General features: G+C 37.2%; 1 protein-coding gene across 2 annotated transcripts in view; it reads left to right on the forward strand.

The window, feature by feature from the left end:
* KITLG (KIT ligand) overlaps positions 1-10,740 on the forward strand; it is a 55,127-nt gene extending 44,387 nt beyond the window's left edge. For both annotated transcript variants that reach the window (XM_055808838.1, XM_055808837.1), the window contains 4 exons: positions 5,322-5,431; positions 5,924-6,000; positions 7,478-7,561; positions 8,966-10,740. In XM_055808838.1, the coding sequence (XP_055664813.1) occupies positions 5,322-5,431; positions 5,924-6,000; positions 7,478-7,517 (227 nt within the window). In that variant the 3' untranslated portion in view covers positions 7,518-7,561; positions 8,966-10,740. The remainder of the gene's footprint in view (positions 1-5,321; positions 5,432-5,923; positions 6,001-7,477; positions 7,562-8,965) is intronic.
* The last annotated feature ends 1,813 nt before the right edge of the window (positions 10,741-12,553 follow it).

Below are 12,553 nucleotides of genomic sequence, written 5' to 3' on the forward strand. Positions count from 1 at the left end.
AAGAGGTCACAGAGCTGGCTGTAAATAGCCTGATGAGCCCAAGGCCAATTATGAGGCACCAGGAGGGGGCTAAAGAGTGCATACCTATCTGTCTCAGGTCTCAACATGTGATAATTTTTGCTGTCACTGCTAGAGGAAGAAAATTCAGCTGCAGCCTGAAGCAATGGGAATGGATCAAGGAGCCAAAAGAAAGAAAGATGGATTACAGAAGCAGTTCAGATGAAAGGAGTTTGACCCAGTACAGTAACAGGAGGGAGGCCAGGGAGCGCAGCGAAGTGTGGCACCTGTGTCTGTACTGTGGAGGGGAGTACAGAAGTGGGTTTATTAATCTTGTTTTATAACTGGAACTGATAATCACGTAGGAAAAAAGCCTAATTAAAATAATGCAGTAAGTCAAAGAAATTGCTTGGCTGGCCATATGCTGTACAGGTGTGTTTTAACTGATTAGCGTTCAGTTAAGCAATTTACTGGAAAATTGGATATCAGTTAACAGCCTTACGTACAAATGACATGAGGACTGCCTGTCTGGTGCTAAGGACAGTTTGAACTGATAATCAGATTAAATCACATTAAGTTGGACATTGGATGCTGACTGGTTGCACTTTCGTTATTTGGAGGTTTCTTTGCAGGGAGAGACTTGTGGCATCTTTATTGGCATCTCTGTCTTACTAAAAACGGTCTTCAGTACTGATTTTAGTTTTGTCTTGGCTTAATTGCTGAGAAAGTTTTCTTTTTTGCTTAATCTCCACCTTTTTGCAAGAAACAACATGGAATAAACTTTATTACTTCCTGTGTGCAGACTCCCCAGCACAGGGGACCTTGACTGGTGGCTTCAGTACTGTTCTGAAAACAGCACCCCTAGATTCAAATAGCAAAAGGAAAACATTTGGAGAAGAAGGAAAATCTGAAAAAAGCTTCTTCAAACACAAACTACTGCAATTTTTTTTTTAAATGACCCTCTTTAATTTTACACAGTTTTAAATTGAGCTATTTAAAATTAATGGTTTCTAGACCTTTTAGAAGTATTCACTGTTTGCAGAAGAACCCCTCCAGATTAATAATACATTTTGAATCTATTAATAAAGTCTGTGCAGTCAGATGACTTGAACTGTGCTTAATTCTAAATTCAAATTAGGCAAACCTGAAGTACATCATCTGATAAAATAATTTGTTAAATAATTATCACAGAAATTGTGTATTAATATCAGTTAGCTAAATTACGTTTTTTTTCATGTTGTTGCTACAGTTGTTCAAAGAGTCATATTTCATGACTTCATTGTTATTACATGACAATAAAACTAAACTACTATAATAGAGTAGATCTACACCAAGGATCTTATCCCAACTAAATGTAAAAGAGAACAAGTATCTCGTTCTAACTTTTCTTGAATGACAATAGTGTTGTTTTCATCCTTGTAACACTGAATATATATCTGTGGCATGTTCCCACTCCATCTTTTCCCCCATAAAATTCTCAAAACACTCCCACTCCTACCTCCAATTTATTTAGGCTGGTTTGTTTTCTTCTTTGTGTTGCATGACTGTAGTCCAATTTAAATTCCTATTAACTGTTTATGTCCCAGTCTTATTGATGTTTGTCTGGATCATTATACCATGCATAGTCTAGAGAATTCAGATGAGATGGTTCCTATGTAAATAACAAGTGTCAGGATAAGAAGTCTTGAGTCCTGATCTCTTCTTACAGTGGTTGCACCAAACAACATATAGTAGCCTTTTTTTTTCACCATGAGATGAATCTCATGTTGCTCCAATTAAAGCTTGAACTTACTAGAACTTACTATCTGTTACTAACACTTCTCACTCCATTTAATGGCATAGTATCATTTATATTTTCACAGAAAGTTGAGTGTTACTTTATTGCATTTTTGCCTATAATTTCCTCACAATAATTTAGCTTTATTATTCAGTACTGAACAGCTCAAAGAATGTGTAAACAGAGATTTCTATAACTGTTTTTAGAAAGAAGGTCTCCTTTTTTAATTAAGCAAAGAATGCCAAGGTTTAATTTAGTAATTGCACAACAATTTGAAAATGTTCACCCATGGCTTAATGCAGTTAGCGTTCCCTTCTGTGCCTTTGTTCCTTTTTCCAACTTCATAGTTAATGGAAAACCCTAATGAATAGGTGAGAGCTGCTCTGCATTTTTTTAGATAAGATCTTGTGGTAATTGTGTTGGAGCTGAGCAGAGGTAAACTGAAAATTCTTTTGAGACATATATGGAAAAAAAAATGGAGTCAGTGCTTTGAATCATAATTGGTTGCTAAACCTACACACATGGCTCAAGGTGGAGAGCAACTCAATAACTTCATTGTGTAGCTCTGTGGCTTTTAATGTAAATATATTGTGTTCACAGTTTAACATCCCAATGTCCACGAAGACTATACATAAATCAACATCTGATGAGCTCATTTCCTTAGAGGATCTTCCACAAGGTGCAGAGTAGAGAGTTCTGAGAGGTGCTGGCCTGCTTCCACTCCTCTTTTGCACCTTACTGGATAGAGTCTATTTTAAGTGAATAATACACTAACTGCAAAACCAGCAGTTCCTCTGGCATTGCTCAAGGAGTTCAGAAAGTTCCTGACACACCTGGTTCCTCCTATTCCTTCTACTCTGCCTTTACAACTATTGGGAGTGAGAACCTTTCCGTGTACAGCTCTAATGTTTCTAACAGAAGAAAAGGTCCTATGGAAGGCATAAAAACCTATTGGCAGCCAGGTTGCTTTCATTATCTCCCTTTTCTTTGTTAGGACATAGGTGCCCAGGAGGTTGTCCAGACTGAAAATTCTCCAACCTGTTCTATTTTAGATGTTACTATAAATAAAAGGCACAGACTTTTCAAGATACTTTTTTTCTGGACTTGAAAGTGAAATTAAATAATCTGTTGTTTACTTTTTAAGGTACCTGTGGGCTACTTAACTTTCAAATTAATTCATACACTATCAAGTTATGAAAAAAGTCTGTTGTCATTTTTCAGAAGTAGGCTAGGGGAAGTGTCACAATTTGACTATATTTAGGCTCTGTCCCTGGGTTGCGGGTCCCCACATAGAAAGCTAAATTATGCATTCCTTTCAGTTCTTCATAGATGCTGAAGAAAGCATCCACATTGGAGATACCTTCTCAGAAATCAGATTTTTCCACTTTTAGGTACCGTATTGTAAAGGGAACTCTTCTGTTGTCTAAGACTCCCTAAAGATCGTGAAAAATAACAATAAAAATGAGGGTGCTAGACTGTCAGTGATCGCCCTGCATATAGATCATTTCTCTAGAAGTTCATGTAAAAATCAGCATGCTTGCCATGACATGCCGCACAGCATTGCAGAGTAGGCAGAGGATTTTTGAGGTTTTACACTCCACTGTAACACGTTATCAAATAAATTATGCTCTATATGTGACCTGAAGACTTTTTTATTATTATTTTTATGTCACATTTCCATTTATTTTTGAAGTTTGCAGGGCAGAATCCAGAAAACATGATGATCCTCATAGGATGTACATAAATCAGTTGTATAACTCTGTGGTCTGTCACTGGGAAGAATGGCTAATGGTATTAGTCAAATCGATGTTGCACTTTTCCTGACTACAGCACAAGAGCAATGTAGGAATTTTCTTCTGAGAATATGCTGAGAACACAGATCAGATTAAGCAATAGCAATAATTTTTTTATTTAGATGTTCAGGCTGGCTGTACCCCACTTGAGTTTGTCCAGATTACATGAAAATAATTTCTGCAAGCAAGCCCCCTCTATGCCTAATCTGGGATGGAGAGTTGGAGAAAAAATATGCTCCTCCAGTGAATTTCTGCTCTTGGTTTTAATGTCTGAGGAGAGAGAGGCAGACTAATCAATAGCCTCTCTTTTCAGCTGATGTTCACGTCTGTAGAACTTTGCTATCTTGCCTTTATCTGTAGACAAATTTCTTTCATGGTAAGATAGCGTCAGTTCTGCATGACCAATGTTTCCTTTTAGTGTGCTGAGTCTACCAGCTCTAAGTAAAATTCAAGCCCCTGAAGTCAGAACCTAGAGTCTGTAAACAGTGTATGAGATGCAGAGATATATGTAGTGTATGAGTATATAAGTTACATAATTTTTGTTTTACTTTTTAGTTCTGTCTATTGTGACTCTAGAAAACAGCTGAATTTGTGTAAAAATGTCAAACCAGAAAACCTGAGTTGAAAATGAATTGCTAGTTAATTATGAGAATGCTTCTTTCTAAAGTGTTTTCTTAGGGGCTGTTTAGTAATATACTAAATACACATTACTTGACACAGTATATCATACTGTGTGTGCTTAGACATTTGCTGTTTGCATGAGATACACAAATTTCTGATGCTATCAGTCCATTTTCATTTCTGTATCTAATCATCTACACTTTTCCAGTGCTTACAGCTGGTTCTTTTCCTGGAATCTGACATACACCCACCATTTGAGTTGCAGACACCAAATCTTGAGATGAACCAAAACTGGGTGGATGGTGTCTAAACCAGCAGTCTCCTGTGGCTCACTTTGCATTTCAGAAGGTGGATCCCAGGGCGACTCTGTAGGACTTTTCACATCCTGGTTCTGATTAAATAACTGGATTAAATAACTAAAATTAAATGCATTTTAGTCACAGCATGTGTACAGCGTCCTGTGAGCGGAATGGAATTGTTTGTGTACATCAAAGACTAGGATCGGGGCTCTTCCGTATAAAATGTAAAAAGCTAGCAAGAAATAGTTGCAACATAATAACACACAGCTAGACTGCAAGGTACAAGGGTTTGATCTTACTGAAGTCAGTGCGACCTTTCCAGGCAATCATTAGAAGTGTGGTCAGGCTTATTTTGTTATAATCTCCCTCAAGAGGCCTCATAGCTAGTCGTCTGTTGATGGCAAGGCAAAGCGTCTATCTGCAGTCAGTGGGATGTCTCTTATGGAATTTAAGTGAATGCACAAAGTGACACATGTATTGTCTTCCAAAGAATTACTATGTTAAAAAAGAAGACCTTCCAAAATTGATAAACGGAAAATTTTGAAGTGCAGGCAAGAAAAAAAATTCTGTAGAAATGTTGAAAAGAGAATTAGTGTTGGGGCTCTTCAACACAGCTGTTTCAGAAATGGGAGGAGCTTCCCTGTAGTCAAAATTTTCCTGTGAGATTTTGTATGAAGTGCACCTCATGTACACAGCACTTTGAAGTATCTTTTATGCTATCTAGATTGCTGCTATGCAGGTAGTGCATAAAAGCGCTCTTGCTAGTAGTGTTGCCCTGAAGATAGTTTTCTGCTATAAATCTGTCTTAGCTAACAAGAACATCTGTAATTACAGAAGAGGCACTTGGCTTCATTAGCAGCTCCAGCCTGCAAGGGATCAGCATAGCACTGACATCATTGCTGTCTCTTCTTATTGGCTTTATTTTGGGAGCCATATACTGGAAGGTAAGAATTACATTTGTTTACATAGTGATAGTACATTTGTAGCTATGGGGAGGCAGGGAAAACAGAACCATTCTGCATTTGAAAGCGAGATGTCTCTTTTGATCTTCACTGAACTGTGGCATGCAAACGTAAACTTTATATTGTCACATGCTTGAATTCCACCACCAAAGTGCAAATTCTGTCTAATCAGCATGATAGCTGTCTAATTGGAAATTAAAAACATAGAATTGCCCCAATTTGCCAGTTCTCCTATTGTATCTTGAGAAGAGGATTATTTTGGTTTTGCCCCTTGTGCCCCTGCCTACAATACAAAGGCTTTGATAGTAAAATTATACCAGTAGTAAATGTATGTTGGAGGACAAGATTTGGCCTACATGTTGCAAGATGATTTTGATACTGAAAATCTGAAGCAAACTGAAATATACAACATATGTTTAGGGAGTTCTTAATGCAGGCTTTACAGTATTTATATGTAATGCATTTTCTTCCTAGAAAACACATCCCAAATCCAGACCAGAAAGTGATGAAACTACACAGTGTCATGACTGTCAAGAGGAAAATGAGATAAGGTATATTGTTTCACTTCATATTCTTATGTACAAGTGTATCTTTGAGAGCTACTTCCTGAAGGTTTCTCTCTAGCTCTGAGACAAACAGAAAAACTCAAACACAAGGTCATCCTGTAGATGTCAAATTTGTGCTTAAGGTGTGTCCTTTAAATAAGCTTCTAGTTTGAGTATAAAAATTTATATGGAGGAGATTTCTGTGTACAAAATGTGATTAAAGAGCCATTACCTTTGCTTTGTCTGTCCTTACTCCCACTATGAGAAAGGATTGCTGAGTCCTTTAGGGGAAGCAACAAAAAAAAGTTAATTTTGGTATTTGCTGTATGGTGTAAAGCTAGGCTGATATTATGTTAATAAATAGAAAACAGTGTCTTCCTGGCTGTGCTCCTAAATCCTTCTAAATATTTTCTACATTGATATTTTTTATGTTCTTTCACTTTTTTACATTCCCCAGGGTATGTGTATATAAGCATCTGTGTTTTCTGGGCCTTTTTTAATGTTCATAGAAAGTTAATGAGAACTCATTCAAATTCTAATAACTTCTTAAGGTAGTCCTGATATGATTCACCACTCACTGCATACTTAAACACTACTTTATCTGATTTTTACACAGAAAAAATTCTGGGTAACTCAGTCAATCAAATATACCTTAGAAATTGTTGAAGACATTCAAAGTTTCTTGGACATGACTTGGGCAAAGTCTGAAATTCAGAAAAGCACTTCAGCATATTTTAAGTCAGAATAATTCATGCTAAAGCATTTGAGAGTATTATTTAACCTTACATTTCAGGGTGTTTGGTCAAATTTTAACTGTGAGGGATTAAGGGAAAGATCTGATGCAGATGGCAGAAGGACACATCTTACTCTATAGGCTTCTCACACTGTGAAATGCCTGGTGCTGCCTGCTGTTGAAGGCAGAAATAGGTGACTCTGACCCATCAGTTTGGTCACAGGACCTGAAATTTTCTGTATTTAAACTTTCTAGAATAATACTTTCTTTAAAAGAAATTTTCTTGTACAGTACATAGAATGGAAGACACTGTATTCACCAAGTATAAGTTGCTACAAATAACTCATCCTGCACCTCATCCTCACAGGTATTAAATTAAAACTTGTGAAATGGAACATACATCTTCCTTTTAACTTCACAGGACATATAAAACATTGCCATATAGGAAGAAAAATAGGAAGGAGGGAAGAGGAAACAGTTAAATGCAGGAGATGGCCTTTAACAGGAAATTTAAACAGGTTACGTTCTCCATCAGACATCTTCTTAAATATATGGCGTAGGCTTTTTTTTGCCCTCCTCCCTGAGAAATTTGTAATATTCTTCTTTAACTAGAAAGGCCTAATAGCAAACATAAAATCTAATACTTTGAGTTTCCCTTTATTGTAACTAACTGATAAACCCTTCCATTTTATTTCTTTGAAACACTAGCATTGTAGTAATAAAGACTTTTTTTTTTTTTTTTTCCCCCAGTATGTTGCAGCAAAAAGAAAAGGAACATCTACAAGTGTAGCTGTTGCTTTTTCTCCCTCAACACTGTTACTGTTTCATGTATTGGTAAGTTGTTACAGTTGAGGGTCTTACCAGATGCTTAATAACTTTTGGCTGCTGAAATAAAAAGTGATTCAGGGTCCTTATGATGGAAAAAAAATAAAACTTCTCAGTGGGCTTAATTTGTACTTAAGGTCTTCAGTAGTTAATGTAATTAATCCTGTATCATTAATTTAAGCATTTGACTTTTAACCTGAATGTTACAAAATGAAATATGCCAGAATTTCAAAATGAAGGGCAGCTACTGCTTCTCCTTTTTGGCATGAGAGCTGATGCAGAGAAGTCTTCAGCTGTTGTCCTACAACTGCTTCAATGCAGAGTGACCTAAAAAACACAATCCTTAAACTAATGAGTGTAAGAGAACAGGCCAAGTAAAGCTGAGCTTCTATAAATTGTTGCTTACTCAGCACAGTGTGCAGTCTCTGTAGCCTTATCAGATACATCATTCTTGCTTTAGTATGTAAGAGTGAGCAGCAAAGGCAAGTGAGCTTTCTCGGTCCCAGCTGTCCTCTACAGAATGGTGCATGTCTCTGGCAAGGGAGTTCATACCACAGGAGTTGTGTTGTACTTAACTCACAGCATCTCTGGCAAGGGTCTGGAAGATTCAGGCATCACTGAATGCTTCATTTTATATCAAGGGTCCTCAAACTATGGCCCACGGGCTGGACACGACCCCCCAGGGTCCTCAGTCAGGCCCCCGGTATTTACAGAACCCCCCTGCCCCGCCCTGCCAGGGGTTGGGGGGGAAACCAAGCAGCCGCAGATGACTGCCTGCCACTGCATCCGCGCGCCGGCCCCCTGGTTAAAACATTTGAGGACCCCTGTTTTATATCATGAGGGGAAAAAGCAGCATAAGAGTATAACAGGCAATCTGGGTTTTGCAGTTCATCCTGTAGCAGTCACTCTCAGGTGTATTCCAGGCTGTCCATTGTGATCAAGTTAGCTACAGCTTGAGAGATTTCCAGTCTCCTTAACTGCTTTGTTCTGCTCAATGAGAAAGAAAATCATCACTGCACTGGACAAGTCATTTGATTTTTCCAAAGATATAAACTCAGTGTGATATTGGTATGTCCAGACGACTTCAATGGGAAGTTTCCTGCCAGAGATTGCCCAGATACCAAAATGCACAAACATAACAGTTCTGTAAAACCATGAGAGTTGTTTCATCACCACAGATTACATCAATGAACTTTTGCAGGCAAGTGTGTTCTTGGACAGGAAAGCACATCTTGTAAAAATATTTTTTTCTTTCAGAATAAAGGAATGTCTATGCAAGTGTTGTTGAACTTAACTATTGCCAGAAACATAAGGAAAAATATCTATGTTTTATGTTTGTGAAAAGTTCTAGTGTTTAGTAATACAGAGAGGAAAACTAATCAGCAAAATTATAATTTATGTTTTTCTCTTCAGGCAGGTAACAGTTCCATGTTCGCTTCATAAATGAAGCACCTTTAAACACATTCGTATTCCTTCTGGAGTGACAGACTGAGTCTGCATCTGTTGTTGCTGCCCATGACTCCATAGACATGATACAGAAATGAGGACAATTTGTCACTGTGAAACCAACACTGAATTGAACAACAAGAAGAGTGTGTGCTTAGCAGGACTGTATCTTATGTGAATACCTACCTTGTGTGGCATTTGAGGAGTTTTAGTTGCGTTAGTACTTGCAGCTGACTCTGGCAAACAAAATACATATCCTGAACAAAAAGCATCTTTCAAATGTCTCCATATGTAATCACTAAAAGTCATAAATACCTTTACATCCTTAATTTAAGTTCTGTGTCCTCTACCTTACCTTGGTGTCTTCAGATGGAGTTCTCTGAACTGACAGAAAATGCAGAAATGGATACAGCTAACATACTCTTCAATATTGTATATAAAACTTGAAAGCAAAGTCATGCCATGGACCCATGTTCTAGCCTTTTACTTATAAGGAGCTGTGTTTATACCTGGCAAAGGTCGTGTGTACAGCAACATGTGGTCTCTGTCACGTGCCAGGTGGCTGGATGCCCACCCTAGAAAGCCTCAAGAATTCATCAGCGTTGGTGGTCGCTGTTCAGGAGAAGCAAATACTGGGTGAAGACAAAGTAAACAGGAGGTGAATGTACCTCATGGAGCTTCAAAGCATAAAGAGTAACTGCTGGGTGTGTGAACACAGGTGAAATTTCCAGCCATGCCAAGGGAAGGGCGAGTAAAGAGTCTGAATTGCGTTCAAACATCAGAATAAGGACAGACCCACAAAATGCATTTTAAATGCTGAAGATTCATGCCATTGATAACTTGTCTTTAAATGTACAGCATAGAAAATCTGAAAGATCCTGAGAGTGTATTTAGCTTTTACTTACATCAGCTGTAATTAATGTTTGCATTGTGTTTTAAGTGATCACTAAACATTAATAATCTGGATCTCCACTCTTAAAGTTAATTGTCTCAAAAGAGAAAGGCTTTGTTTCCCACTTGTCTTCTGCTGTTATAGCATCCAGGAATCCTTACAGGACTGATGTGCAGACATGCATTTTCAAGTAAATCCTAAAAATACCATGGTAAAAATTACAAGTGTAGTTGTGCATGTTTTCATCTTGGCTCTTTCCAAATAATGGGTATGAATTATTTATCTGTATTAGGGTATTGTACTGCAGAAGGTAAAGGTGACTCACTTCAGATGACAAACTGTTGTCTGTCATCAAACTAACCAGATCAGCAAGAGTTTTCATTTAAGTAACTTGAAAACTTAAAAAAAGCCCCACCACCCTTTTAATATTTTACATAAAGTTGAAGTTCTCTTTAAATTATATAGTTACTTAATTTTTTTAGGAATTCTTGTGGAAATTTTAACCATCTGCTGAATTTGTTGAGAACCACTCATAAAAAGAATACGACATACATATAATATATACTTGTGTGTGTGTGCGTGCGTGTGTGTGTGTGTAGTAATGGTAAAACTGATTTTTCTTTCATACTCACCAAAAAGAAAAAAACTCAGAACCTTACTGTGTTTGATGACAGAGCTTATATGTGCATGTAGCCACGCCACGTAGATTTTTTACCCTACTGAAATCAGTGTCAAAACTTCTCATGAATTCACTTATACAAGGATTTGATCACATGGAACTATTTTTATTTATACTGAGGCCTTTTTGCACTTCTTGGTTGTAAGAAAAGGGCCTTCAAGTCCTGCTCAGCTAGTTACATTTACATTAAGAGAGCTTTGGGGTTTGCATCATCTGAGGAACTTCTCTTAGACTAGATCAAAAGAAGCTTAGTGCAATAATTTAGCCTTCAATTTTTTTCAGAAAATCTTGAAGCACTCACCAGTTAATAAGAAATAATCAAGGTTGCTCATCACTTCCGAAATGCAAGTGCATTGCAAATTTTACCTCTGCGAAAATCAAGACAGCAGAATTTCCCATCTGCAGCTCAGTCTCATTTGATACTGCGTAGTTCTTTACTCACAAGGCCCTCAGACTTAGTGTTTTAGACTTGTTTAAGAGTAACCCTGGAAGAAATGTCAGCATGACCCAACTGATGGGAAATTTGTACCTTATTGGTAATGTGGAGAATAACTGGGTATTGGTTTTTAACAGTGGAAAAGTATCCACAGTAAATGGAAGCAATTATCCTTACACAGTCTACAAAAACCTTAATACTTCATATTGCTATACAATACATTCTCAAAGCAAGCTTATACATTTGAAGTTTTACAGTATTTTTCCTACATTCAATTAAGCAAAAATCTTTTATTTATTAATGGTTTTTCATAAGAATGTTCATTTTCCTTAACATGTTTTTTCCAGAAAATCAAGTAATGTTGGACATTGGTATGCCCCAAATTATACTTTGATATTTAAAATGCACAATGTTTTAGGCTCCTTAGTCTAGTGTTTGATACTATAGAAAATATCAGTCTTAAATTGAAAAATACATTAAACCCAGATAGACTGCTGCAAAATGTTCGCTTTCAAGAGTAACATTTTGAAATAGTAACTAAGTCACTTTCAAATAATGTCAGCTACTCCAATCTTTCCCATGGAGCAAGGCAAATTTAAGGCTACCTGAGAACAGAAAGAAAAATCATGTATAAACCTTCCAGCTTCACATCACAAACATTGTTCTTTGAATATGCACCAAAGTAGTATGACACAGGGAGTAGCAGACCTGTTGTTGGAGCCCATGGTTTTCCTCTTCTCTGCACCCCCTTTAGAGAGATCTGAAAAAAACATCGGTTGCTCTCAATCATTTTGCAAAGCATAAGGACACTTCTAGACATCAGTGGATAGAGTGGATGGCATGGCACTTGGGAATGTGATCATGAAATAATTGAAGGTTTCTGTGCCTAATTTGTCTACTCACTGAGGAGGCTCTTACTTTGAACATAGCGAAAGTCTGATAGACTACTGACTTGTAATCTTTGAAGTCAATGGAAATAGAATAAGTTACTTTTCAGTGGGAGTAGAGATGGCAGAAAAAGTCCCTCAATTGCTTGTTTACCTGGTTGTAAGCTATTTAACTTCTCAAGAGTGATCAATTTCTCAGTCTTCTTTTTGGGTAGATGGAACCCAATGCATTAGATGCATTAACACAATTAGAAAATGAACACCCTTTTGCTTAAAATGTAACTGGGGAAAAGTGAGTGTTGTATTTTTTATACAGAAGTTAACCAAATTTGGTTTTCAGATACCTGTGGTTTTGTGAGAAACTAATATTTTTAGGTTTCCTTTGGAGTAGTTGAACTTTGCATGCAATTAATAGTGGCCTTGTGAGAATAGAAAGCAGATAGTGATATACTGAGTAACTCAATGTGCTACTTTAGATGTTTGTTTACTTGAAGAAATTAATGGTACTTATTTCATCACAAGGTCATTTTATAAGTAAGCTTATGAAACGTGCTATACTATGGAGTATGTGTACAACCTGCACATTTTTTAGAATCTGATCTCCACCAGCTCTGTTTTCTCTGTTGCTCTCTCTTTGGAATATGCTGAAACTGTTCAGTAC

The sequence above is a fragment of the Falco peregrinus genome, chromosome 6 (genome assembly GCF_023634155.1).
Source record: "Falco peregrinus isolate bFalPer1 chromosome 6, bFalPer1.pri, whole genome shotgun sequence".
NCBI lineage: Eukaryota > Metazoa > Chordata > Aves > Falconiformes > Falconidae > Falco > Falco peregrinus.